Source organism: Polypterus senegalus, chromosome 1, assembly GCF_016835505.1.
Source record: "Polypterus senegalus isolate Bchr_013 chromosome 1, ASM1683550v1, whole genome shotgun sequence".
NCBI classification, from domain to species: Eukaryota; Metazoa; Chordata; class Cladistia; order Polypteriformes; family Polypteridae; genus Polypterus; species Polypterus senegalus.
In genome coordinates this window covers 336,476,798-336,504,430 of record NC_053154.1, presented here as the reverse complement: position 1 = coordinate 336,504,430, position 27,633 = coordinate 336,476,798, and the positions used below count along the sequence as shown (strand labels likewise).

The 27,633-nt window shown below is 43.9% G+C and overlaps 1 protein-coding gene across 1 annotated transcript in view; it reads right to left on the bottom strand.

Moving 5' to 3' along the window:
* The window catches only part of LOC120516946 (tumor protein p53-inducible protein 11-like), a 258,054-nt gene that overhangs the window by 71,989 nt on the left and 158,432 nt on the right, over nt 1-27,633 (bottom strand). Inside the window, exon 3 of the mRNA XM_039738989.1 lies at nt 2,547-2,707. Within this exon, the coding sequence (XP_039594923.1) occupies nt 2,547-2,675 (129 nt within the window). The 5' untranslated portion in view covers nt 2,676-2,707. The remainder of the gene's footprint in view (nt 1-2,546; nt 2,708-27,633) is intronic.

Here is a 27,633-nt window from a genome sequence, read left to right as displayed (position 1 = left end):
CAGCCAGTTTTTCACATTTGATTTAATTTCATACAACTAAATACTGCGTCACTAAAAATCTTTGTTTGGAAAACACCGCAGTGCTCAGATGTTCCTAGGAAATGAAAGACATACCACTGATATCTTTTTTGTTGAAAGGAGAGTCAATTATTATGCAGGCTGAGAGGGGTTCCCAAACTTTTTCATTTGACTGTATATATACACACACACACAAAGGATTTTATTTTCATTCACGTCAGCAATTCCAACTGTGTTGTTAAGTTCATTACATAAAACCCCAATGAAACCCATTTTAATTTCAGATCATAATGCGAGCAAACAGGACAAACACTGAGCAGGGGGTGAATACTTTTGCACAGCACTGGACCCAACTCTCGAATTAGAAAGTCAAAGTAAAAATGAGAATGGAGGTCTGTGGACTCCGAACTTGCAAGTCTTGGACAGTCCCGATATGAAAGGCACTACAGAGCCTTCCGAAACTATTCAGACCCCGTCACTTGTTAACATTTTCATTTGTGGCAGTCTTGTATGCTTAAATCAATTCATTTTTTTCCCCTGAAACAACACTCAATAATAATCATACCAATAATTCTTTACATTAATACAGCGCTTTACTCACTACTTGAAGAGCTTCAGTGAGTGTGGAGCCACTTCATCCACCACTGATGTGCAGCAGGACCCACCTGGATGAGGCGACGGCAGCCATTTTTGTGCCAGCCTGCTCACCACATGTTATCTGTTAGGCAGTTAGCCAATCAGAGACAGGGGATAGTTTGGGGGTCAGAATGACCAGGCTGTGGTGGGCATTTAGCCAGAACCTCAGGATACACCCTACTCTTCACAAACGATGCTTAGCTTCAGGGGAAGACCTCTCCTGAGACGCAAGTGTGATGGCTGCTGATGACATCCCAGAATGACAAAGTGTAAAGAGGAATTTAGGAATTTTTGCAAATTTATTCAAAACTGGAATATCCCATTGACCCAAGAATGAAGACCTTGAAACTTCGCTCAGGAGCATCACACTCATCATCACAGAGATGTTTCTATACCTTGTTTGAAATCCGCCTGCATTGATTGCAGTGATTAGGAAAGGCACGCACACCCGTCTATACACGTCTATGCCCGTCCGACGGTGGGCAACGTGTCACCAGGCTGTGAGCTCAAAGGAGTTGGCTGAAGAGCTCAGTGACAGGATCTGGGGACGGCTGCAGCACTGAAGGTTCCCAAGAGCACAGTGATCCCCATAATTCTTACACTGGTGACATTTGGGGAGGGGGGCTTGACTGCTCCCACAATCGGCCACCAAAGCCAAACTGAACAACTGTGGAAGAAAGGCCCAGGTAAGACAGGTGACCCAAAAAGAACCCAATGGTCACTCTGTCTGAGCGCCACAGATCCCTGATGTGGCAATAGGAGAAGACTCCCACCAGGACAATCATCACTGGGACACCCCACTGATGTGGGAAAATGGCGGGATGACACACGGAGGCCAACTTGGAGTTTGCATAAAGGACAGTCAGAGCAGGAGAAACGAGATTCTCTCGTCTGAGGAAAGCAAGACTGAACCAGTTGGTGTCAACTCGAAGAGTCACATCTTGGGGGAAAAACCAGACACCGCTCATCACCCAGGCAATACCAGTATAAAGGGACTGGGAGAACAGTTAGGGGCTGAGGGACCACTGAACGAAGCAAACGGCAGAGAAATCCGGAATGAAAAGCTGCTCCAGAGTACCAGGCACCTTAGATAACACACAAGTAGTTTGGGGACAACACCGTGAATGTGTGGGGGTCTCCTGGTGAGAATTCAGACTTGAACGCAGTTAAACATCTTTGGAGAAAACCGGAAACAGCCGACCAGCGATGGCCTCCACCCAACCGGACAACATTTGAGAAGAAATGGCCCAAGACGTCTCCTGGCAAGAAATGCTACCATGTATTGAGAGAAGTATATGAAGAAAAAAAAAAATCAGGTTTGTATTTTTATAATAAATTTAGTTAAAGCAGAGGGGATATGCGCTGGCATCTGGAAGGTGGTTTGGGTTCAAATCCCATCAGTGCCACTAGGGGGTCCTACTTCATTGGGCCCTTAACCTAAAAGTTGCCCCAGTAGGTGCTGCACAATGGCTGTCCCCCATAACTAAGGTCAAACAAAAAGACAAATTCCCCAGAGAAGGTTAATAAAGAACATCAAACTAAAACCCAAATTCCAGACCTCTGGGTTTTGATTTGTCATTCTGGGGTACTGAGTGTTGGCTTGATGAAGGGAAAAAAATGAATTGAAGTTACTTGAGCATAAGTCTGCAAAATACCAAAAAGGTGAAGAAAGAAAGAAAGAAAGAAAGAAAGAAAGAAAGAAAGAAAGAAAGAAAGAAAGAAAGAAAGAAAGAAAGAAAGAAAGAAAGAAAGAAAGAAAGAAAGAAAGAAAGAAAGAAAGAAAGAAAGAATCCTTAGTTTTAAATTACACAATGCCAGAAGCTCAGCCTTTGGAAATCATAGCCAAATTTAGAAGCAAACAACTCCTCATTCGTTACACGTGGCATTCTGACCTTAGATCTGTGCACTTCTCCATCGTCATCCTCGCCTCCAACGCCCAGGATCTTGCGGGTTTTCAGGCGGCTCACCAGGTCAGTCTGGCTGTGCTTCTTCATTAAAGGAGGATGAGGTTTGGAAGCCATGGCTCACAGAGTCTCGAGGAAAACTGTGATGACTGTGGAGACAAAAGGAAGAATGGCAAACATCAGAGAGGCGGCTCACCTTCTGTGACAACACCGGCGTACGTGTGGGATGGGTGGGCTTGATTGGCTTTTTTCAAAATGTAATTGAATTAGGGTATAGTTCGCAGAAGTCTGCCTTCATTTTCCATATATAAACAAAACAATCCGTGTGTGTGTGTATATATATATTTATATATGTATACCTGTAATTATATATATATATATATATATATATAAACCGTATATTATATATATATATATATATATATATATATATGGTGTTTTTTTAATTGTTTGAGAAAAACATAATTAAAAAAAACAACTTTAAAAATAAATTAACAAACAATAAAGACTCACTAATGTCCTTGTCTTGCGGTCTTGTATGTATGTGATCATCCAGTAGATGCTCGGAACTGGACAACGTGATGCCATAACATACATACAGACACACATTGACCTTTATATACAGTATATATAGATATATGGCACTATCTATAGATAGATAGATAGATAGATAGATAGATAGATAGATAGATAGATATGAAAGGCACTATATAATACATAGATAGTTATGAAAGCACTATATGATAGATAGATAGATAGATAGATAGATAGATAGATAGATAGATAGATAGATAGATAGATAGATAGATAGATAGATAGATAGATAGATAGATAGATAGATAGATAGATAGGAAACTTGTTATGTATGAGCATCGGAGGATTCCTCTACGAGGTATGTAATAACCCGCCGAGATGAAGCTACCGCTGGTTTTATCCTGTTCTTCTTCTTCCCTCACAGCTCGGAGAAGCCGTCCAGTAAGGGCACTCAACCTCATCCCTTCCGGAAGTTTCTCTATAAAAGAAGCGCTGATTAAGAAAGAGACGTCTTTTGCTGGAAAACCCGAACGAGCCGCATGGCAGAGCACGTGACTCTCGTAATCCTTAAGGAAGGAGGAGGAATCCTTTATCGGGAATAGCGCATTGGCGCATTTTTTGTTACTTTTTATTTTGTTTGTTTCATCTCGCAACGATTAAAAGGGACGACCCAGTTGACATCCCAAATTTTCGACTGTTTCCAGTCTGACCTTTCACCGCTTGACCACACACTATATACAGTCCCGATCAAAAGTTTAAGACCACTTGAAAAATGGCAAAAAATCATATTTTGCATGGTTGGATCTTAACAAGGGACGGCACGGTGGCGCAGTGGTAGCGCTGCTGCCTCGCAGTTAGGACACCCGGGTTCGCTTCCCGGGTCCTCCCTGCGCGGAGTTTGCATGTTCTCCCCGTGTCTGCGTGGGTTTCCTCCGGGCGCTCCGGTTTCCTCCCACAATCCAAAGACATGCAGGTTAAGTGGATTGGCGATTCTAAATTGTCCCTAGTGTGTGCTTGGTGTGTTTGTGTGTGTGTGTGTGTCCTGCGGTGGGTTGGCACCCTGCCCAGGATTGGTTCCTGCCTTGTGCCCTGTGTTGGCTGGGATTGGCTCCAGCAGACCCCCGTGACCCTGTATTCGGATTCAGCGGGTTAGAAAATGGATGGATGGATCTTAACAAGGTTCCAAGTAGAGCTTCAACATGCAACAAGAAGAAATGGGAGTGAGACAAAATATTTGTTGAGCATTCAATTAATTGAAAATAACGATTAAATTGAAACAGGCTGTTTTACAGCTGATCAAGATTTTAGGACCACATGCCTTTAAAAGGCCAAATCTGTGCAAAGATGTGGATTCATTGTCAGTTTCTGTCAGGTAATCACACGTTCTGATGGAAAAGGCAAAAGAACTCCCTTTTTGAATGTGGTCGGGTTGTTGAACTGCATAAGCAGGGTCTCTCACAGCGCGCCATCGCTGCTGAGGTGGGACGCAGTAAGACCGTCATTTGGAATTTCTTAAATGATCCTGAGGGTTATGGAACAAAAATGTCAATTGGAAGACCCGAACAAATTTCACCAGCATTGAGCTGGAGGATCCAATTGGCTGTCCGTCAAGACACTGGACGTTCATCGACCCAAATTAAGGCCGTTACTGGTGCTGACTGCAGCCCCATAACCATCAGACGGCATCTGAGACTGAAGGGCTTCAAAAACAAAAAACGTCTTCAAAGACCTCGTCTCCTTGAACGCCACAGAACTGCTCGTTTGGACTTTGCAAGAGAGCACCAAACATGATACATTCAAAGGTGGAAGAAAGTTTTATTCTCTGATGAGAAAAAATGTAACCTTGATGGTCCTGATGGTTTCCAACGTTACTGGCATGACAAGCAGATCCCACCTGAGATGTTTTCTATGCGCCACAATGGTCTGGGATGCTTTTTCCCTTCAGTGGAACAATGGAGCTTCAGGAAGTGCAGGGGCGTCAAATGGCCGCTGGCTATGTCCAGATGTTTCAGAGAGCATTCCTCATGACTGAGGGCCCTCGTCTGGGTTTTTCAACAGGACAACGCTACAGTACACAATGCCCGCAGGACAAGGGACTTCTTCCAGGAGAATAACATCACTCTTTTGGCCCATCCTGCTTGTTCCCTTGATCTAAATCCAATTGAGAACCTTTGGGGATGGAAGGCAAGGGAAGTTTACAAAAATGGACAACAGTTCCAGACAGTAGATGCCCTTCGTGCGGCCGTCTTCACCACTTGGAGAAATGTTCCCACTCACCTCATGGAAACGCTTGCATCAAGCAGGCCGCAACAAATCTTTGAAGTGATCAACAATAACGGTGGAGCTACTCAGTACTGAGTTCATGTTTGGAAGTTTGATTTCTGTTTTGGGGGGGTTTACGGGTTTTTTTGGAAGTGTGGTCCTAAACTTTTGATCAGCTGTAAAACAGCCTGTTTCAGTTTAATCGTTGTTTTCATTAAATTGCATGCTCAAAAAATGTTTTGTCTCGCTCCCATTTCTTCTTGTTGCATGTTGAAGCTCTACTTGGAACCTCTAGATGTCGCCTCACTGGGATTGCCAAGTCAGGACTTCTCATTTCTCTCTTTTTAATTTTCTGGCTTTATAGGAATTCTGGTGTGTGTTCAGAACAAAGTGTGAGTGTATATTTATTTATTTATTTACCTTATTACCTACTTATGTATGTATGTATATATTTATTTATTTAAAGAGTTTCTGTAAAAAGCCAAATTTAACCCTGGAGACAAATAAAGTTCCCCTTAATCTAACCTAATCATAATGTATTCCATAATGTACGTAGACATAAAATGTATTGCATGTGGCATTCCAACAGATGGAACAAGTCCAACGTTCTGGAATGGCCATCTCAGTCCCCAGACCTGAATAGAATTGAAAATCTGTGGTGTGAGTTAAAGAGAGCTGTCCATGCTCAGAACCCATCAAACCTGAATGAACTCGAGATGTTTTGTAAAGAGGAATGGTCCAAAATACCTTCAACCACAATCCAGACTCTCATTGGAACCTACAGGCTGTAATTTCTGCAAAAGGCGGATCTACTAAATATTGATTTCATTTCTTTTTTGTGGTGCCCAAATTTATACACCTGCCTGATTTTGTTTGAACAATTATTGCACACTTACTGTACATCCAATAAACTTCATTTCACTTCTCAAATATCACTGTGTGTGTCTCCTATATGATATATTTAACTGACATTTTTTATCATAACAACCAATGATTTATACAGGAAAATAATGACTATTAACAAGGTTGCCCAAACTTTTGCATCCCACTGTAGATGGACTAGCTGTGCTATTTGTCTAAGACGGGTTGAAATCTAAATAATCAACACAGACATCAGTGTTAAGGTAACAGAGCGTCATGTAAGCAATTGATCATAAAAAGGTAATGATGTTACTGCTACAAATGTTTGTGATGTGCCATCTGTTGGAATGTCACATGCAATGCATTTTATTATTACATGCATTTCCAAATACGTGCCAGTAGATGGCGCACTGCAAACATTAATGCTGCAGTGGCTGTCGATCATTTAGATGTCAGCATGTCTTCAATTTGTGGCCCAGCAATATTCAAATGAAATATACTACGTGTTTGTGATGTGCCATCTGCTGGAATGACAAATGCAATGCATGTGTCTCTGGTATATGCTATTTGGTAAGGGGTTTGTAAAAGCAGTGTTGATGTGTGTGATGCTCCAGCTGTTGAAATGGCAAATGCACTATATTTTATTACTACACATGGTTGTGATGTTCCATCAGTTGGAAAGCAAATGCAATGCATTTCATTATTACATGTATTACTAAGTACATGCCAGTAGATGGCGCACTGCAAACATTAATGCTGAGGTGGCTGTCGATCCTTTAGATGTCAGCGTTTCTTCTATTGGAGGCACAGCAAAATTTCCACTTAAATGTACGACACAATAAAGCAAGTTGAAAGTGAAGAGCGCAAAATGCTTTCTGAATCCAGAATCCAATTCTGCTTCTAATTTAGTATACACGGCATTAATATTTGAGGAGGAGCACAAATTTATTTTTTTGTTTGTTTGTAAACGTTACTCTTTTTCTTTTTTTCCACTTAAGTAGTTTCCAATTTCATTAAGTTAATTTTTTTTGTCTACATAACAATTTTTCTACTTGGGTCCATTTTTTTTCTGCACTCTGTCCACCTCTGCAGACCCCACACAGGCAGTGACTGACCAGGCTGTGAGATGCGAGTGTGCCACCCTGAAACAAAAAAAAAAATGAATGAAAAGAAAAGCCATAAATTGGCTGCCAGCAAGTGAATTCCTTGCAGATGGCATCCTCAACAAAACACAAAAAAGCTCAGCTGACGAGACTGCTTCACCAAGTCAAGATGTCCCCGTGACCCGGAGCTGATGGGGCAGTTGGGTGGCATGCTTGGTCTGCCTGTCACTATGTGACTCTGCATAGAATGGCGAGATTCTTTAAAAGACGACAAGCACGGAGCTTCAAAACTCCATTTCACAAAAGGCTGAGGCTAATCTGCCAGCCGCCATCCAGATAAGCCGCCATATGACAAGCGTCTTAATGTCACCGTCACTCAGTGGGATCAGTTATTATGAGAATTGAAACAAAGTGTACAACCAATATTGGGAGGTGGAGGAGGGGGAGGGATAAGGGGGTACGACTGTTAAGCCTAAGATGACAATAAAAACACAAAAGTGCCATCCGGTGAGTGTGGGTGTCTGGTGATGGATTTTCATCACGTTCAGGGTGGGTGCCCATCCTGAAATTCACTGAACGTCACAACAGTGTGGACTAGGATGGGCCATTCAGACCCACCACAGCTTGCCAGTCCTGCCCACTCCATAATAACATCCAGTCAAGTGCAGGAGGCCCCTCGAGTCCTGCTGTCCACCATGCTGCTTGGTCACTTCTTCAGCCAGTGGACTGCTGGATGGCTCCGCTTCGTTTGTTAATCCTGTTCTTTTTATGTCCTTTTTGGTTCATTTTTGATTCTTTTGTTCACATAAACATGGCTGATTATTCCGTTGCTATGCGTTTGTGTTTGGTGGGTACCCCCGCACCAGTCCAACACTGTCAATGCGGAGCAAAAACCCCACTTTCTCCTGCGGTTCATTTTTATATGAACTGGGTGGTTCCTAAGCACAATTAATCTCAATAACCGGGAGGTTTGGTTGAGGAAAGGTTATGGAGGTTGATTAGTGTGTTTGCGGGGTCCATGAAACCCCAGCTAATCACAAAAAGAATAATTCTAGGATCTTAATAAATGTTTTATGTTACCTTGGAGTACGCCGGACTTGTCTCAAACTTTGATAGCATACTCGTCAATTGACTAGGAATTCTGAAAGAGTTTGTGCGTGTGGGCGTCAGGTGGCATCTTTGTGACACCCCGAGTCCTGCCAGGATAGCCTCGAGCTCAGTCTGCCCCTGCACTGAATAAAGCAACGTCAATTAGACGAGCAGACAGATGGAGAGCTGAATGCCCTCTCTGACACTGCGGCGCGGCGCATTGCAGTCGGCTGAAACCTCTTCAGAGGCATCTGCTGCCGTCGGCTTTAATTACCCTCCGCCATAATTCAGACTGTGCCTCAAGATCTGATCCATCGAATCAACTGCCACAGGAACAGAGGGCTCAAACAAAGCCGTCCGACTTGAAAACGGAGCTCAAGAGTGATAGGCTGTCTGCGCATTTGAAAAGGACACCAAATAAACCGGGCAAGAACACGTCACAGTGCCACCTAGCGGCTACAGACAGGCCATACAGCTACGTGGCTTAAACTTGAACTCGAATACCAGCGACCAGAACATTACACACATCAGACATCTCATGAGGATAATAGAGGGCATAAAAACTAATAAGGGGCTTTTAGTGAAGGCAGGGGCAACCACCAATGATGTCAGGGTGAGTAGATAGATAGATAGGCACTATATAATAGATAGATATAGATAATGTGAAAGGCACTATATAATAGATATAGATAAAGGTGCTATATAATAGATGCAAAAGGAACTATATGATAGATAGATAGAGATAGATACTATATAATAGATAGATAATATGAAAGGCACTATATAATAAATGCTAAAGGAACTATATGATAGATAGATAGATAGATAGATAGATAGATAGATAGATAGATAGATAGATAATGTATACATTTTCTAACTTGATCTATATAACTTTTGCCTTGTGGTGCTGCTCATTATATAAAAGGCGCTATAATAAATATATTTTGATAGAGGAGATGCTCTGCTGTACAGTATTCTGTGTTTTGGTAGGTGCCCTCTAGTGTCCTGTTGGAATATTGCAGGTTTTCTTCTCACACACCAGGCTCTCTTTCTACGCTCCTCCTATGCAGTATTCAGGATGTCAGACTCTACTGCCCCCTGGAGGTGACTATTTTCCCCACTTTGGTGCACAGAGTGAGTTCTGTGGCATTTTTCCCCCATCAGGCCACCTCTCACATCCATCCATTCATTCAGTTCCCTAACCCTCTTCTCCAGAGCAGGGTCACGGAGCAGGTGGAGCCCACCTCAACAGTCATCAGGTACCAGGCAGGAACAACCCCTGGAGAGCACGCCAGCCCAGCAGAGGCTGAACACACATACATGCACACACATATCATAACATTTGTTCCCATCACACACTTCTGCAAAAATGAACGTCAAAACTGTGCCCCAGTGACACGCGTGTACATTCAGGCCAGCGTTTGCACAATGATTGACCTACAGATTGCACAGAAGGTTTTCGCGCTCACCGCTGCATGTTATTATTTTCCGCCACTTGATAATTGCTATAATCTTTATCCTCCATGAGCTGTGGCTTGAAAATTGAGCGACCAACACTTTGCTGTCGCAAAATCGCCTGCTCTGTTGTTATCCAGAGGTGTTAATAAGTTACAGCAATGCCAGCCAGCCAGAAGGAGCAAATGCTTTTGAATGGCCTGCCTGTCCTTCCTTCGGAGGGATGACACAAAGCAGCTGAAGCATTTCCGGATGTTATCTGCAGACCACACTCAATTATGGGGTGAGGGAGAGGCTGAATACTAAGTCTTTGTGGTTATGAGATTTTAATTTCTGACAAGTGTTTGGGTTTGGGGCGCAGTGGGTAGCGCTGCTGCCTCGCAGTTAGGAGACGCCAATTCGTTTCCCGGGTCCTCCCTGCATGGAGTCTTCATGTTCTCCCCGTGTCTGCGTGGGTTTCCTCCCACAGTCCAAAGACATGCAGGTTAGGTGCATTGGCGATTCTACATTGTCCCTAGTGTGTGTGTGTGTGTGTGCGCTGCGTTGGGCTGGCACCCTGCCCGGGGTTTGTTTCCTGCCTTGTGCCCTGTGTTGGCTGCGATTGGCTCCAGCAGACCCCTGTGACCCTGTAGTTAAGATATAGCAGGTTGGATAATGGATGGATGGATGTTTGGGTTTGATGAAATAATGCAGGTTCTTCCTTTTGATTTGAGTGAGCCTCCGCCTCTTCGATCCGTTTCCCTCGTGGCAGGACATCCGGTGGATTCAGGAAGTCTTGAGACACCTTCACTTTCTGCACACTTTATTAGCTCGTCAATTTAATTTGAAATTGATACATTTGCCTTTTCCACCCATCATCTACCCTCAATAACCCACAAGATCAAAGTGAAAACATTTAACCAGAAAAGTCTGCAAATTTATCAAAAATCAAACACTGAAGTTTCTCCTTCGTAAAAGTTCTCAGACCCCTAATATTGCACTTTTGAGAAGCCCCTTAGGCAGCACTTCCAGCTTTGAATCTTTCTTGACGAAGTCTCTATAAGCTTTGCACTCCAGGATTTGGGCAGCTTACGCTGTTCTCCCTGGTAGATCCTCTCAAGCTGCATTAGACTGAATGGGAAGCGTCTGTGAACTTCCATCTTCAGGTTCCTCCACACTCAATGCTGGGGTTTGGCTGAGCCACTCAAGGACCCTCAGAGACTTGGTCCAAAGCCACTCCAGAGCTGTCTTGGCTGCACACTTTAGGTCACTGAGCCGTCACTTTAGTCTCAAGTGGTGTGTACCCTGGAACAGGTCTTTTTCAAGGTCACCTCCGCATTTGGCCTCCCTCAGTTCTGGGCCATTCTCCCTGTCCCTGCACCCCATAAAATAATGCTGCTGCCACCACCACCGTGCTTCCCCATAGGGATGGCATTAGGCTGGAGATGAGCAGTGCCAGGCATTCACCAGACATAGTGCTTAGCAGAGCCGGTTTGAGGATTTATGCTGCCTTAGGTGAAGTTGTAAATGGAGTTTCTTTGCTTTGAGAGGAATTGTCACTGCCAGACCTGTACATTGAGAATGTCGACTTATAGCAATGTCTGTTTACAAGACTGTCTTAGAAAAATACAATTTTGGGAGGTGCCATTTCAGAAAATCAGGTCTTATTAGTCTTTCTTTATTGCTTTTTAGTTTCTATTTGGGAAATTAAAAAATAGAAATTGCCTCAACTCATAGTTAGTAGTAGCAGATATAATTATCTATTTAAACTACCAATTCTTATATGTCTTTCGATGATGGTGATATATATATATATATAGATATATATATATATATATATATATATATATATATTGTGAACGCTGGCCCGAACACACACAGACGGACAACATAGTTCCACCCAACACACGTTTATTGTACACAATATTTACAGTTCAGTGCACTCACAAACCCCAGTGCCTCCAGCACCGATTCCCCCAATGTCCAGGCCACACAGTCCTGTGCCTTTCTTTCTCCTGGCCGCCTCCAGTCCTCACTCCAGCTCCGTCCTCTTCCACCCGACTTCCGCCAATGACTGGAGGGAGGCGGCCCCTTATATGCACCTCCCGGATGAGCACCAGGTGTTCCTGGCATTCCTCCCCTGGCCCCGCCCCAGCGTGGCGGAAGTGCCGGCTGTCCTCCCGGCAGCCCTCCGGGTGTCACCCAAAGTCTTTCCCCCAAGCACTTCCTGGTGTGGCAGAAGTGCTGGGCTCTCTGGATATCCAGGCACCGGGGCGCCGCCTGGCGGTGGCCACGGGTCCCTACAATATATATATATATATATATATATATATATATATAGTGAAATAGGACGGCCCGGACACACACAGGCGGACACCGTTTCAGCCATCACCACACGTTTATTTACAGTCCTAGTTACAAAAGTCAAGTGCACTGCCACCAAACCCCACAGTCTCCCCAAAGTCCAGGCTCTCAATAGCCACTGTCGTCTTTCCACACACAAATCACAATTGGGCCTCTCCTCTGCACCGACCTCGTCTTCCTCCTCACCCGACTCCAACCTTGATTGCAGGGCGGCAGCTCCTTAAATAGGCGGCTGATTGCCGACCGCACCCAGCCACCTGTGACTATATATACACAGTATATATATAGTATATATATATATATAGTATATATATATATATAGTATATATATATATATAGTATATATATATATATATATATATATATATATATATATATATAGTATATATATATATATATATATATATATATATATATAGTGACAGTTTTGGGCTTTGTCGTCCCCTTGAACCCTCAAACTATACATCAGACACCAGGTAAAAGTCCAATAATAATATTTATTATTATAAATAAGTGCACAAAGTACGCTCCTCTCCACAATCCTCATAAATAATAAACAAATCAATTCTCCAATAATCAATAATCCTCCTCTCTCCCAGACGCGTTGCCACCCTACCACCCAGCACAGCTCGTTTGTCTGGGATTTCCCAGAGTCCTTTACAGTTCGTGACCCGGAAGTGCTTCTGAACCTTCAGTCCATGTGACTTCCTAGCACCTCCGGGTTAGATCAAAAACTCTTCTTTTTCATCTTCAAAGCTTGTCATTCCTTCTGTCCATGTGACTGGGATGTACTTCCGGGGTGTAGGAAAAATAGATGTCCTTATGCCTCCCTGCAGCGACTCCTGGCGATCCCCATGGTAGCCAGCAGGGCTGTGCATAAAAAATTCGTTGTCCATAATTTCCTGCTGGCATTCGGGGCACCTCCATGCTGCAAGCGGCCTGGGGGTATTGGCCGCAATGAATGACCGGGCCATATCTCACTATATAATTTTGTTTAGGTAAGAAGTTACTGTTAAAATATACAAATCGTTTAAATCAATAAAATAAATTGAAAACTTAGCATATTGACAACATTCAGTGAAACTGACATTATAATGAATATCTTTAAATAGTAATCTTTACCCACAATTCCTTTTGACCATCTGCTCATGTATGCAAATAATGCAATCTACCAGTCCAAAAAGATGCATAACCGCTTTAGCGCGCCAGGAGAGAATCTCACAAATTGCAGTGAGCAATAGAGGACGATATTAGCTAAGTTTTAACGTATGTCCAGTTTGGAAGACGATCATAGTTTGGGTTAAATCGGCGTTTAGCGATTCACTCAATCCTGTTGCCGTTTTGATCGTTTCATTTTATTTCGCCACGTCTGTCTCTGCAATGCTACAGTTTGTGGATTATTACTATTATTGGAAACATCATTGTTGTTGACGTTGTTCGTGTTATTGTTGGACTGTGTAGGTCGTCAGACATTAAGACCGAACATCGCTAATATGCGAAAATAAGATAAAATATTCTCTCTCTCTTGCCATTGCATGGGCTGTAGGGAGTGAAGGCAGTGTTGGTGTGGAGTCTTGGGGAACACTTTTTGTAAGGGCTTGGGGCACCTCCCTAGAGAGAGAGCGGAGTGACAGGGATCCGGGTTAATTAACGGTGCGTGGAGTGAAAGGGGAGGTTGTGGTCAGATGTAGTAGTTGTTGCTGGAGTGAAAGGAAGACAGCATCAAGTGGTGAAGGGAGCAAACAGTTAAAGAGGTAGATAGGACGAAGGTGGATTATCTTTGTTATTTTGGAGGCGTCTTCATCACCGAGACAACGGGCGGCAGTAGGGCACCGTTGATATATAGCGACATATTGAATAAAAAGCCAGTCGGCATTTGGAAGACTACCCCGGACAAGGGGTTCCTGAGTGCGTTTATTTGACGGGACGTCAGAACAGAATCAGACATTCGCTTTGAGTCCGAGCGTCCGTAGGTCTGTATTGTCACGTCACCCAGATGCGTTTCCGGGCCACAGATTGTGCTATGCAGAGTGTAGACAGTGCATGTGACGCCGAGACGCACGACATGAACCTTTCTTTGTGCTCCGGTCCGGTCCAATTATCTAAAGAAAATAAAGATAGCAATCTCTACATGGGCCTGCAGTAATGCGCCCTGGGCCACTAGAGGGCGCTTGTCTAGACCGCCTATGCCCAGAAACGGCCCCGGATTTTGGAGTTCTTCCCAACGAGTTCAGTTTTTTGTTCCACCAGTGCAGAGAATCGTTCTTCACATGCACTGGGAGTCCTTTCAGTTGTCATATGCCTTTGGCTCAAGAGGGGCTTCCATCTTGCCACTGTATCATAAATGTCTGATTGAAGTTGGTCGTTCTTCCAAAAGGTTCTCCCCACCTCAGCAAAGGACTTGTGCAGCTCTGTTTAGAGTGGCCATTGGGTTGCAGGTCACCTCCCTGACCAAAGCCCCTCCGTCCCAGTTACTCAGTTTTACCAGTCGGCCAACTCTAGGAAGAGTCCCGGAGGTGCCACCCTTTTTCCATTTCACAATTCTTGAGTCCATTGAGCTCCTGAGAACACTCAAAGCTCTCAAAATCATCATCTCCTTGCTCTGGTCTCTTCCTCACTACAATGGGAGCAGAGGGGTCTACAGAGAATTCCTTGGACTTTATGTCAGGAAAAAAAAGCCAAAAACAAACCAGGAAGTGTCAGTTGTGGGGCTTTCGGTGTGTGCCTTTCGAAATGACATGCATTCCACTCAAGGTACCACTGGGGGACTACAGTCGAGTTCTAGAAACGTCTCAAGGAGGGCCGAGGCTGAGGGTCCCAAATACCTCTGGGAAGGGGAGATTTCAGGTTCTGATGTTTAATACATTTGCAAACCTGTCTGTAAACGTGTCTTCACTTTGTCCCTATCGCTGACCAAGTGTAGATTCAGGGGCCACAAAAAAGGCAAATTTATCAGTTTAAAATGAACTTGACAACGGAATAAAATGTGCAGAAAGTGAAGGGGGTCTGAAGATTTCATGAATCCACCGGCCAGTGTTGTGCAAGTTCACACCTCACAAGAACTCACTCAAAGTTCACGCAGATGAAAATGAATAAACTCACGTTCATAGCTCACCATTTCAATTTTGAACTCGTTCATGTTCAGTTCATTTTTGTATTTTTAAGGAGTGAGAATAAATGACCCACGAGTTTAGCCAGCCAGTCAGTCAGTCAGTCAGTCAGTCAGTCAGTCAGTCATTATCCAACCTGCTATATCTTAACACAGGGTCACGGGGGTCTGCCAGAGCCAATTCCAGCTAACACAGGGTGCATGACTGGCACAAATCCCTGAGCAGGGTGCCAACTCACCACAGGGCACACACACACACCAAGCACACACTACGGACAATTTAGGAATGCAATTTAGACCTTCATGTCTTTGGACTGTGGGAGGAAACCCATGTAGACACGGGGAGAACATGCAAACATGAGTCTCCTTACTGCGAGGCAGAAGCGCTATCCACTGTGCCACCGTGCTGCCGCCGAAAAACCCCCAACACCCCCCATCATCCATGAGTTTACTTTTTTCAATTTTTCATGCCTTATATTAGGCTACTAGCAAAATACTCGCGCTTCGCAGCGGCGAAGTACTGCCTTAAAAGTTTTATTAAGAAGAAAATTAAACCTTTTTAAAATCTACCAATAATTATTTGTTAAGGATCTCTTTGTATACCACATTGTGAGTTCGGCCCTCCGGTTGTAATATGACCAAGCTGTGCGCTGAGCTTACTCTTGAGCATGTAACGTACAGTCGGCCATGTGAACAGTAATCTTGTCTCAAATCTCACAGCTTGGATTGCTGCTGTCATAATCGGTTTGAGTTTCATGGTTTGTTTCAGTTACGACAGTATTTGTAGGACTTGTGTTGAAGTGACATTCGGCATCTGTCAAGCGTTGTAAGCACACAACCGGTTTCATCGATAACTTCACATCCAGCTTTTGAGAGTTTAAACATTCAGAAACATCAAAGTGTCCACTACTGAAACCGTCACATGTCAATCTAAGATGTTTAAGAGGCATTGGCGGTTGTCAAAAGATGTAAAATATTTGGCCATTTCAGTACACTTGAAAGTGACAACCAAACAATTCAGCGGCAGCCATCAACTCACATGCAGAACCACAGGTGAAGGGCTTAAGCATTTGACTCTTCTAGTGCTCCTGTGTAGTCTAATTATCTCCTGTACCGTCATCAGTCCACACCTTGAACCTGTGCCAGTCATTCAATACATAAGACACAATGGATATCAAGAGTGAGCCTGATATGGCCGTGCAATATGTAACACAGAGAATGGAAAAGGCAGGCGGCATCTCAGGGCATGGAAACCACTCGGTAAGTGACAGTTCTTTGATCGATGGTGATCACCTCGATAGACATGTTAATGGGGGTACAGTTGGAATGATAAAGGAAATGGGTACCTGAACAATGTAAAGTAAGTCTAAAATAACTACACAATAACTATAATTGTAATAAACGAACAATAAAACAGCAGAGAAGCCGTGGATTAAATAAAAAGGCTGTAGTTATCAGCAGGGAGACGGGAATCCTGTGGCGAAGCAAGGAAGGGAATGTAGAGACTGGAGCGATGGACGGCCTTATATAGGCAGGCAGCCAACAACGTGGGAGGTGTTGGGATGAGGGACCCAACGCCGCCTCACACGGTGACTGAGCTGCAGGCTATGGACGTATATATGTACGTAAGTAGGATTCAGTTAGCGTTGGGAACCCGCGTACCAAATTTCTTAGAGATGGGCCCATAAGTAACATAGACCGTTGAAAAGTTCAATATGGCGGCCAACAGTGGCATCATACCACTGAAATAAGTATGTACATCGGTTTTGGTTAGCGCAGGGAAGCCACCTACCAAATTTCGTGAAGATGGAGCCATGAATAAGAAAGTTCAACATGGCAGACATTGACCGTTATGCGTAGAATTTCGAAATGAAACCTGCTTAACTTTTGTAAGTAAGCTGTAAGGAATGAGCCTGCCAAATTTCAGCCTTCTACCTACACGGGAAGTTGGAGAATTAGTGACGTTGGAAAGTTCAATATGGCGGCCGACAGTGGCGTCATACCACTGAAATAAGTACGTACATCGGTTTCGGTTAGCGCAGGGAAGCCGCCTACCAAATTTTGTGAAGATGGGGCCATAAATAAGAAAGTTCAACATGGCGGATGTTGTCAACCGTTATCGACCGTTATGCGTAGAATTTCGAAATGAAACCTGCATAACTTTTGTAAGTAAGCTGTAAGGAATGAGCCTGCCAAATTTCAGCCTTCTACCTACACGGGAAGTTGGAGAATTAGTGACGTTGGAAAGTTCAATATGGCGGCCGACAGTGGCGTCATACCACTGAAATAAGTACGTACATCGGTTTCGGTTAGCGCAGGGAAGCCGCCTACCAAATTTTGTGAAGATGGGGCCATAAATAAGAAAGTTCAACATGGCGGACGTTGTCAACCGTTATCGACCATTACGCATAGAATTTCGAAATGAAATCTGCTTAACTTTTATAAGTAAGCTGTAAGGAATAAGCCTGCCAAATTTCAGCCTTTTACCTACACGGGAAGTTGGAGAATTAGTGATGAGTCAGTGAGTGAGTGAGTGAGTGAGGGCTTTGCCTTTTATTAGTATAGATTACAGTGTTCTTGAATAAAATACAATAAAATACAATAAATTACGAAGACTTTTTTATGTAACTCTTTGAGGGCTAAATATTTTTTCCAAAAAACAGTTTCTGAAAAGCAATGGTTTCACACAGAAATCAACATAAAACGTCTGTTGCTGCATGCTGTGGCCGCCGGTTTGCCAAGAGGTTGTCTTCCCGTGGCTGGGTCACCATGCAGCAGTGCTCACGGTCGCAGTGCATTGCAGTCTGGTGTCTACCTGTTATCATTGAGAAGTGGCAGTCCTACCTGGTGCACGTTGTCAGCACTACGATTAGCTGGGGACCAATCAGCTGAAGCTGGAACCTCACATTCATTTTCGATCACTTGTATCAAAATCTGAGTTCGACAAGTCATAGTCCAGTTCAGAGATAATAGGCAAAACGTCGTCCACTGAGTATTTTGCCTTGCGTGTCCATTTTGATCTCTTGTCAGATGTCAGTGCCATTTTTTCCATTGTTTGTGCCTTGCTGCTCGTATGAGAGCAGGAAGTCTCAGTCAAACCAATGAAGCTAACTTTCCTTCTATCAACGAGCGTCCAACTAAAACATAACGGTTGGTTTTGTCACAGTTTACAGTTGATCACCATCGTCATCTCCTCCTTTTGACAAAAGTCAACATCAACGTTTTGTTCAACCCACTGAATTAAAGCTGAAAGTCTGCACTTCAACTGCATCCGAGTTGTTTCATTTCAAATTCATTGTGGTGATGTACAGAACCAAAATGAGAAAAAAGTCGTCTCTGTCCAAATATTGATGGACCTAACTGTATGAAACATAACCAGTAGTCAATAAGCAGGCTGCCAATGGAATAGTAAATAAGCGACTCTTTGGGGTTCATATATTTGTAAATTTGACTCTGAAGGGGTCTCACCAGCCATGAGCCTCACCACACATCACTGGCGCGGCCACACGCTATACCAGTGCCTGCTCCCCAACCTCACCTGACCTGAGAATCTCAGTAACAGGGTGGATAATTTCTGTTGCAAAGTTATTAACAATTACCGTAATCAGTAAAAATTAGAGGTTTATTTTGGGGGTGCAGAGGGTCCCAAAAAAGAGGGGGAAACCCCAAAATGTTTGACAACTCGACCTCAGGGTGAGGTGACCGGTGTGTCACATGTGGGGGTTTTCTCGTACCGGTGAGTCAGGAAACACCGGATAAACGAAAATGAAAGCGTTCAGAGGTTATTCTTACGAATGCAATTAAGATAAATGGAGTCCTTGTGAAATAAAAGCCCAAAATAGACAGAAACACACGTATGAATCATACTAACCCTGCATAATCAGGGACCCTGATGTGTCCCCCAGCCACCAGTGGTGTTCCCAACACCAAAGCAGGACGGCTCCGTGGATGCTTGTCGCTTGCATCCCATTCTGATCGCGGCCCCCCCAGTGTGATACTCTGGGTTCTTTGCCCCCTAGAGATGTGCTTCCTTGCTTTCTACATCGTCACCCGATACGCTCTTAAGTTGCTGTTGTTGACACAGAACCCCCCCAAGTGCCGCATTCGGATTTGCCAGGTTTGTGTCTTGTCCTTTCTCGCCTCTCTCTTTGTTTTCCCACTCTCACTCATGCCATTCTCGTTAAAGCAATGACAGTCGTGTATGGGAAGTCTGAGAAATAACATGTCTAGCGACAATTATCACACCGCATTCAAAGTCACCAAGGTCACCCCACTCCGACGCTCAATTGAACAGAAACTGCCGAAAACAAAAAAAACAAAACACAGCAGTGGCTCGCCTGACTTATACCACCCACCGCTGACCATCACGTGACAGCTGACATGTTGGATTTGGGTGAGGGGGCTTGAAGAGACTGGTGACTCATTGAGTAGACAGAGACATGGGGGCCCAGGATCTTCAGCCACTCCACTTTTTACATTTTGTGAGGTTGCAGCCTTGTGTTAAAATGGTTTAATTTTATTTTTTTCCCTTTTAAAGTTACACTCAATACCCGAGAACGACAAAACAAGAGAAGGAGTTTAGACCTAAATAGACAAAAAAAAAAACTGAAACGTCCCGTTGGCACAAGTGTTCAGACCCTTTTCTTTGGCTCAGGTGAGTCCCATTCTATTGGTCATGGATGAGATGTTTGAGGTCCACCTGTGGTCACTTCACGTGACGGGAGCCGATTAGGAAAGGTGCACACCTGTCTGTCTGCAGGAGGTCCTACAGGGGAGCCAAAACCAAGCCAAGCAATTTCAGGCAGAGCTTAGAGTACAGGATTGTGTCGAGTCACCGGTCTGAGGAATTCCACAAAAACGTTGAAGGGTTCCTGAGAAAGAGAGAGAGAGCAGCCCACCATAATATTTCTTTACATACATACAGTGGTGCTTGTGAACCCTTTAGAATTTATATATATAATTCACTAAGGGCACGCAAGACAGAGCCATGCTGGCCAACTCACAGAGCCCCGTCCACCAACTCTTTAAATAAAATTCACTAAGGGCACGCAAGACGCACACAAGATAGAGAGACACGCCCACCAACTCACAGAGCCGCGCCCATCAACTCTATATATATAATTCACTAAGAGCACGAAAGACGCACACAAGACAGAGAGCCCCGCCCACCAACTCACAGAGCCCCGCCCACCAACTCTATATATATAATTCACTAAGTGCATTCAAGACGCACACAAGATAGAGAGACACGCCCACCAACTCACAGAGCCTCGTCCACCAACTCTTTAAATAAAATTCACTAAGGGCACGCAAGACGCACACAAGACAGAGAGACACGCCCACCAACTCACAGAGCCGCGCCCACCAACTCTATATATTGTCATGCTTGGGTCACAGATTTGCACAGAGACACAGGAGGTCATAGAAACAAGAAGGATTTTTATTCAAACACTGCAAACACATGAGCTTAAACGTGCTCCATGACAAGTCAGAGATGACAGTTCCGCTAGGAGCAGAGAGAGAGATAAAAGCAAACAATCAATTCCAAAACTGACAGGCGCTGCACAAAGCTTATAAGTCGGCAGAGTACCGCATGAGGCTTGTATTACGCGTTATAGTGCAAGGATAAGGAGCAATGTGAGGGTAGTCAGTGTTTCAGGGTTTGTGTTTTTCCCAGGGGTGTCTGTCTCTATTTGGGGTGCGATCAGCCCTCCAGCTCACAATATATAATTCACTAAGGGCATGCAAGACGAACACCAGACAGAGAGACACGCCTGCCAACTCACAAAGCCCCGCCCACCAACTCTATATATATATATATATATATAATTCACTAAGGGCACACAAGACAGAGAGACATGCCCACCAACTCTATATATATATAATTCACTAAGGGCATGCAAGACGCACACAAGACAGAGAGACCCGCCCGCCAACTCACAGAGCCGTGCCCACCAACTGTAAGACCATGGGATACCATGGAATACGCACGACAGGGCCAGGCCTGCCAACTCACATAGCTGCGCCCACCAACTCTAAGACCATGGGATACACTCAACAGAGCCCCGCCCGCCAACTGTAACCCTCCTCCCGTGTCCACCGTCGCTCTCGAGGCTTGTGCACTGCCTGCTCATGTGCCCGCACGCAACAACTCACCAAACACAGCCTCAGTCACTTTCGTCTGTGCTACAGTCCACATGCACTACAGTATATATAATCGACCTAGTCGCCCAACCATGGGGTATGCATGACAGAGCCCCGACTGCCCACTCTAACCCTCCTACTGCTTCATCACCTTTCATATTCTGAATAATTTCTTAATAGTCTTACTCCCACTGGCATGCCTCTGCATAAACTCAAACTTAAAATTGGTTCATTCATCATGCTTCTCAGAAACCTCATGCCAGCAAAAGGTCTCTGTAATGGCACTAGACTTTCTGTTACCAGCATTCACCACAATGTACTGGAGTGTAAGACTATCACAGCTGCGACCTCACAAACTGTCCTTATTCCCCGGATTTCCCTGACCCCATCAGATTCAAATTTACCTTTTACTTTTACACACAGACAATTTACTGTTAGATTGCAGTTTGCAATGACAATTAATAAGGCACAGGGCAAGAGCAAGGCACATGTGTAATAGTCCATGAGGTCACAAAGGATCCCAGGGTAACTTCTAAGCAACTGAAGGCCTCTCTCACATTAGCTAATGTTCATGTTGATGAGTCCACCATCAGGAGAACACTGAACAACAATGGTGTGCATGGCAGGGTTGCAAGGAGAAAGCCACTGCTCTCCAAAAAAACATTGCTGCTCGTCTGCAGTTTGCTGAAGATCACGTGGACAAACCAGAAGGCTACTGGAAGAATGTTTTGTGGACGGATGAGACCAAAATGGAACTTTTGGTTTAAATGAAAAGCGTTATGTTTGGAGAAAGGAAAACACTGCATTCCAGCATAAGAACCTCATCCCATCTGTGAAACATGCTGGTGGTGGTAGTATCAGGGTGTGGGCCTGTCGTGCTGCATCTGGGCCAGGACGGCCTGCCTTCATTGATGGAACAATAAATTCTGAATTATATCAGAGAATTCTAAAGGAAAATGAACATGAACTGAATCTCAAGAGAAGGTGGGTCATGCAGCAAGTCAACGACCCTAAGCACACAAGTCGTTCTACCAAAGAATGGTTAAAGAAGAATAAAGTGAATGTTCTGGAATGGCCAAGTCAAAGTCCTGACCTTAATCCAATCGAAACGTTGTGGAAGGACCTGAAGCGAGCAGTTCATGTGAGGAAACCCACCAACATCCCAGAGTTGAAGCTGTTCTTTACGGAGGAATGGGTGAAAATTCCTCCAAGCCGGTGTGCAGGAATGTTTAGAAGTTACCGGAAACGGTATGCAGTTATTGGGGGGTCGCACCAGATACTGAAAGCAAAGGTCCACATACTTTTGCCACTCACAGATATCTAATATTCAATGATTTTCCTCAATAAATAAATGACCAAGTATAATATTTTTGTCTCCTTTGTTTAACTGGTTTCTCTTTATCTACTTTTAGGACTTGAGTGAAAATCTGATGATGTTTTAGGTCATATTTATGTAGAAATATAGAAAATTCTAAAGGGTTCACAAACTTTCAAGCACCACTGTAACATATGGAGAGCTAGCCTATGGAGCCCCCTCAGCGTCCGGAGCAAGTGCCCCCCAGTTTTCAATAGCATGCATTCAGTAATATTAGATTTGGAGGACCTTCAGTGTCTGGAACATGCACCCCTTGAGTTACATACAGTAAGGGGTGGCCCTCGGTGCCCAGAGCACCCACCCTTTAACTTTCACAACCCGCAAATGATGGAAGAGATTGTGGAAGAGAAGTGAAGAAGAGTGCAGGCAGGGTGGAGAACAGTGTCAGAAGTGATTTGTGACAGACGGGTATCAGCAAGAGTGAAAGGGACGGTCTACAGGATGGTAGTGAGACCAGCTGTGTTATATGGGCTGGAGACGGTGGCACAGGAGACAGAGCGGTAGGTGGCAAAGCTAAAGATGGTAAGATGTGCATTGGGTGTGACGAGGGTGAACAGGATGAGAAATGAGGACATTAGAGGGTCAGCTCAGGTTGGACGGTTGGGAGACAAAGTCAGAGAGGCGACATTGTGTTGGTTTGGACATGTGCAGAGGAGAGATGCTGGGTATATTGGGAGAAGAATGCTAAGGATAGAGCTGCTAGGGAAGAGGTAGCAGAGGAAGGCCTAAGAGAAGGTTTATGGATGTGTTGAGAGAGGACATGCAGGTGATGGGTATGACAGAACAAGATGCAGAGGACAGAAAGATATGGAAGAAGGTGATCCACTATGGCAAACACTAACGGGAGCAGCTGAAAGAAGAAGAAGAAGAAGAAGTTGTCCAGCAGAGTCTGCGATTCGGTGATTCTACCCAGAGAGGCACTGCCCTTGCGCCATACTGTAACCTGAAATTCAACCGTTGCATACGAATGTCGTTGTTTGAATTTAACAATAACTGACGGATTACTGTACACGATAAATAATAAGACCAGCTTAATTCATCGACGCTCTTCCCGTGTTCTGTTACAGAGTTGCGGTTTTACATTTCTGCAGCTTTCATGGAAATGAGCTTTGCCGGATTAGGATGTGGCAGACTACTAAAGAGTTTTAATGCACAATGAAGCTTATTTCGCTAATCGCAAATGTAATTAGTCTGAAGAGGGGATTTCTGAAGCTTTTAGTCAATTGCTGCAATTAAATGGATTGAAGGACGTGAACCCGCCAAAAGCGGAACGAATGCCGAGATGAGATGGAGAAGGAGACGTGGACCGGAAGGGCGAGGTGAAGCGGCCACTTGAATTATTCCTAACCTCACTTTAATCTGAATGGCAGGTGGCGCAGAGTCGCATTTTCCGTGCGCTTAAACGCAGACCAGAGTCGACCCCGAACGCGGATCTCCTTTCCAGTGTTACTTTGAGTCGCTGCCGTCGTACTTTTACAATACAATTTATTTTTGTACAGTCCAAAATCATACAAGAAGTGCCTCAATGGGCTTTAACAGACCCTGCCTTTTGACAGCAAGCCTTGACTCTCTAAGATCACAAGGAAAAACTTCCTTGTAGGGGAAAAAAAATGGAAGAAATCTTGGGATAGGCAATTCAGATGCAGACCCCTTTCCAGGTTGGTTGGGCATGCAGTGGGTGTCAAATAAAATGGGGTCAATTCAATACAATACACAGAACAGAACACAAGTAATCCTCAATACAATATAATAGTGCAATAGAAATATTACAAAGACAGAGCAGAATTAAACAGTAGACGATATCGCATCATACGATTTTCTTTTAATAATTAGATTGCCGTCCGGTTCTGATTCCTAATTCTCACATCGCTCGTGTTATGACTTGGAAGTCCCAAAAGACCTTCCGAAAATGCCCACTAGAGGGCGAATACAGATTTTACACTAACAAACTATAATTTAGGCCTATTGTTTAAGACATCTGCTCTGTGCAGGACAAAAGTCATTTATTTCCAACAACATTCACAGACTTCAAGTATTTCACTTTTTACTGACTATATTACAATTCTAGAGGGTCACAAGTTTCCATACACTTTGCTAACTGGGCCTTTAAACAGCTTGGAAAATTCCAGAAAATGACATCAAGCCATTAGACAATGAGCTTCTGATAGCCAATGAGCCTAATTGGACTCAACGTGTGGATGGATGTTAAGGCCAACCATCAAACTCACGGCCTCTTTACTTGACATAACTGATGCAAACACGGATAGATACTGCAGTGTGAACAGTGCAAGGGGGGCGAGGGGTGGGCTAATGCCCTTCTTGACCTTTCACTTCATCCCGATCATTTTGTCTTTTTGCCACGCCGAAGCTTCATGCAACTGAATTCACCAGGCATATCACGATGGTTTGGTCGTACGGTGCCACCTTAGAACAATCTGGATGAGGACAGGCCGTTTGGTCCAACAAAGTCTGCCAGTCCCATCCACTTTATTATTCTAAAATAACATCTGAAGTTACCTAAAGTCCTACAATCTATCATACTACTTGGTCGCTTATGTGTCTATTAGAAAAACATCCTAATATTTGTGTGAAATTTCCCCTTCACAAGTTTCCAGCTGTGTCCCCGTGTTCTTGATGAACTCATTTTATGGTCGCAGTCTCGATCCACTGGACTAATTCCCTTCCTCGTTTTAAACCCTCCAGTCAGGTCTCCTCTGCATCTCCTGTAAAGGCTCAGCTCTTTTGATCTTTCTTCATAACTCATCCCCTGTAGCCCCAGAGTCAGCCTCGCAGATTTCCCTTTCCTTTCAAGCAGGGGACTTGACCAACCACTTATGAACTGTTCAGACGATGTTAAGGCCTGTCTACAATTCACTTTTCTCACACTGAATGAAGAAGACGACTCATGAAACCTCCTAATGTTCTCAACACTCTTGAGAACAATCAGATGAGCACAAGCCATTCGAGCCCAACAAAGCTTGCCAGTCCTGTCCACTTCATTCTTCTAAAATAACATCAGGTCAAGTTCTGGAGTTCCCCAAAGTCCTACGGTTATAGAAAAGCTGATGATGTACATGCACTATACTCAAATAGAATCACGAGCATTTTTGAAAATAGGCATTGTATTGTAGTGCACTTTAGTACAGCAAGGGTTAAATCACAAAAAGGCTTGTGCCCGTGTATTTTTTTTATCTGCCTTAGCAAGCTGGGAACCAACAATATGTCATGAGTCAAGGTCAAAGTGTGCAGAGAGTGGCTGACACACAATACCCCCCAAACCCTAATGGTGGTCAACGTGAGCCAAGGACTAGAGATAATGGCGGCAGAAATTGGACAGGGTTCAAGGTGGGCAGAGGGCCTGCCAGGCGAACAGTCCCCACACCCTTTCCCTCCCCAAAACCCCACCTTTGCACCCCACTCATAAATACTGATGACTTACAAGGGAGTAACTTGTGCAATATGATGTTATTTTATCCACTAGATGGCAGCAGAATACTCCTCAGGGTGTTGTTCAGTCTTAACACTGTGCCCTGGATCATAATGGCTTAACCCGAAAGACACTCGGGGTAAACCGTATTTACATAAAATTCTGAACCAGAGAGATGCTTGGGGTTTACCACATTTACGCAGAATTGTTAATCTGAAAGATGGCTGGTGTTAACCGTATTTATGTAGAATTCCGAGCTCAAGAAAAACTTGCGGTTAACCGTATTTACATAAAATTATTACCTTGAGAGATGCTTGGTGTTAACCATAATTGCATTAAGTTCTGAACCCGAGAGATGCTTGGGGTTAACCGTATTTACACAGAATTCCAAGGCCAAGAGACACTTGGTATTAACCATATTTACAAAAAATTCTGAACCAGAGAGACGTTTGGTGATAACCCTATTTACATGTACGATTGTTAGCCTCAGAGGTTTATCATGACTACATAGAATCCCAAGCCCAAGAAATACTTGGGGTTAAAAACCAAGGAGGTTGAAAGGTAAAGTGACAAAATATAACAGGGTGTCCCTAATTAGGGTGACATGTCTCTTTTCCTTTAGCACAATCTGTAAGATGCACAGTCACATTTCCACATTGACTGCAAGGTCATTCGCATCCCCCTGGTTGAGACACAAATGGCACATCATAAATATTTGCAGTAAAAAAACACAATGCATTACTACAAAAGTTTGTAATGTGCCACCTGTTGGAATGACAAATGCAATTCATTTTATTACTACTGTGCCCTGTGTTGGCTGGGATTGGCTCCAGCAAACCCCCGTGACTCTGTAGTTAGGATATAGCGGGTTGGATAATGGATGGGTAGATTTTATTACTACAAATATCTGATGATCCGTCTGTTGGAACGACAAATGCAATGAATTTTATTACTACAAATATTTAATGCTCCGTCTGTTGGAACGACAAATGCAATGCATTGTACTACTACAAATATTTGATGCGCCATCTGTTGGAATGACAAATGCAATGTACTTTATTACTACAAATATTTGTGAAGCGCCATCTGTTGGAATGACAAATGCAATGTACTTTATTACTACAAATGTTTGTGATGCACGATCTGTTGGAACGACAAATGCAATGCATTGTATTACTACAAATATTTGATGCTCCATCTGTTGGAACGGCAAATGCAATGCATTTTATAACTACAATTGCTTATGATGCACCATCTTAGCAACCAGACAGACACACACAGACACTTACCCTGGGTTTAATTCATTCTGTTTTCTGTTGCTGACATAAAAATTTCAAAACCACACATTACTGTGATTGTCTGTGTTTTGTGAT